The 1,391-nt window shown below is 50.0% G+C and overlaps 2 protein-coding genes across 2 annotated transcripts in view; one reads left to right on the top strand and one right to left on the bottom strand.

The window, feature by feature from the left end:
• LOC107083957 (folylpolyglutamate synthase, mitochondrial-like) lies at positions 1 to 794 on the bottom strand. Its single transcript, XM_015373559.1, has 4 exons — positions 715 to 794; positions 493 to 640; positions 252 to 338; positions 1 to 175 (listed from the first exon to the last, which is right to left on the bottom strand). The coding sequence occupies exons 1-4, from the start codon at positions 748 to 750 to the stop codon at positions 21 to 23; spliced, it is 426 nt and encodes a 141-aa protein (XP_015229045.1). The 5' UTR covers positions 751 to 794; the 3' UTR covers positions 1 to 20.
• The window catches only part of fpgs (folylpolyglutamate synthase), a 24,058-nt gene continuing 23,415 nt past the window's right edge, over positions 749 to 1,391 (top strand). The window contains exon 1 of the mRNA XM_015373554.1: positions 749 to 846. Coding sequence (XP_015229040.1) covers positions 749 to 846 — 98 coding nt within the window. The remainder of the gene's footprint in view (positions 847 to 1,391) is intronic.

The following is a 1,391-nucleotide window of genomic DNA, read 5'->3' as shown; positions in this document are numbered from 1 at the left end:
GAGCTTTGGTCCCGCCCTGCTCACCTGGCATTCCTCTCGTGTTGGGCGGCGGTCTCTCTGAACCACTGGACGCAGGCTTGCATGCTGCGCCTGGTGTGAGCCCCGTCCAGGAAGTAGGTCAGCGCTCCGTGTCTGAGAGTCTGCGTCCTGCCGGCCCACTCTGTGCTCGCCAGGCCTGAACCCAAACACAGGGACAGTGATCCGGCTGCTGGCTCCGGGGAAGATAGACCTGTTTTTTTTTGTAGACTCACCTTTCACCATGACAGGGCTGGGTTTGAAAGACGCTGCCTGGGCTATAGAGCTGTTCTCTGGATCCAGGAGAGGAGAGCAGCTTTGATCTGTTGGGGGCAGAAACATGAATCTAACAAGGCCATTCCACACAGAACATCTACCGTCAATAATAAAGCAAAGGAGGGTCCGGTCGCCGCTGCTGCTGACGGCGTAAGAACCCCTATAACTGAAACAAAACATGTTCCAGAGCCGTTACCTCACCTGGTCCACATCTCCTCTGCAGCCAGGTGTGGCTCAGCTGCAGCGCCAGGGAGGCGTTGGACCGCTGGTGCTGTCCAGCCAGGCCCAGCTGTAAAGGTCCAGAGTCTGTGGGGTATTGGTCCAGGTCGGGACACACCCAGAGAGGACACTGGGACGGCAGAGGGGACAACATAAAGCTGAGCACCTGCAGGTGGAGCGATTTCTCCAGACACGGGCACTCACCTGTATCTCTCTGGATCGGTCCCTCAGGACGGCCATGGCGTCCTCCGGCTGCCGGACTGTAAACGCAGGAACGCCGGGCTGTCAGAACAGGGAAAAGATGCAAGATGTTAGACAGGGTTCCTACAGCATAAGGCGAGTTAAATTCAAGACTTTTTAATGCAACTTGAAATAAAAATTTAAGACCAAAAACACAAAAAAAACCTGCTTGCAACAACTTAACCCAAAGGTTTATTTTAACATAAACCACTGCACTAATGTTTCAAAGTTTGAAAAGCTTCCCATACAGGAAGAAAGCTAAAAACACACAAATGACTAGGGGTGGAACGGTTCACAAAATCCACGGTTCGGTTTATGGTTTTCGTTCGGTATATGTTGATTGTTCCCCCGAAATCCCATAAAAATTAATAAAAAAAATCCAAAAAGATGAATGGATTGTAATTATTTTTAATGATCCGCGGAAACCCTGGGTAATTTCCGCATGTTTTGCTGCTTTGAATTTAATCATCTGGCGCATGCCCTCTACTGCTGTTAGCATAAACAAAACGTGTTGCACAATATTTGCACACTGTTTCACTTTTATCCACAGCTTTCTTTCCGCCGTCATCGTAGGTCACTCTAAATGCAAAGTGGTCCCATACAGCAGACCTATAAAGTGCTGCTGGCGCGTCTTCCAACTC

Source organism: Cyprinodon variegatus, unplaced genomic scaffold, assembly GCF_000732505.1.
Source record: "Cyprinodon variegatus isolate N-32 unplaced genomic scaffold, C_variegatus-1.0 Scaffold88, whole genome shotgun sequence".
Lineage (NCBI taxonomy): Eukaryota > Metazoa > Chordata > Actinopteri > Cyprinodontiformes > Cyprinodontidae > Cyprinodon > Cyprinodon variegatus.
The sequence above is the reverse complement of the archived record's forward strand: the minus strand, read 5'-3'. Positions and strand labels throughout refer to the sequence as shown.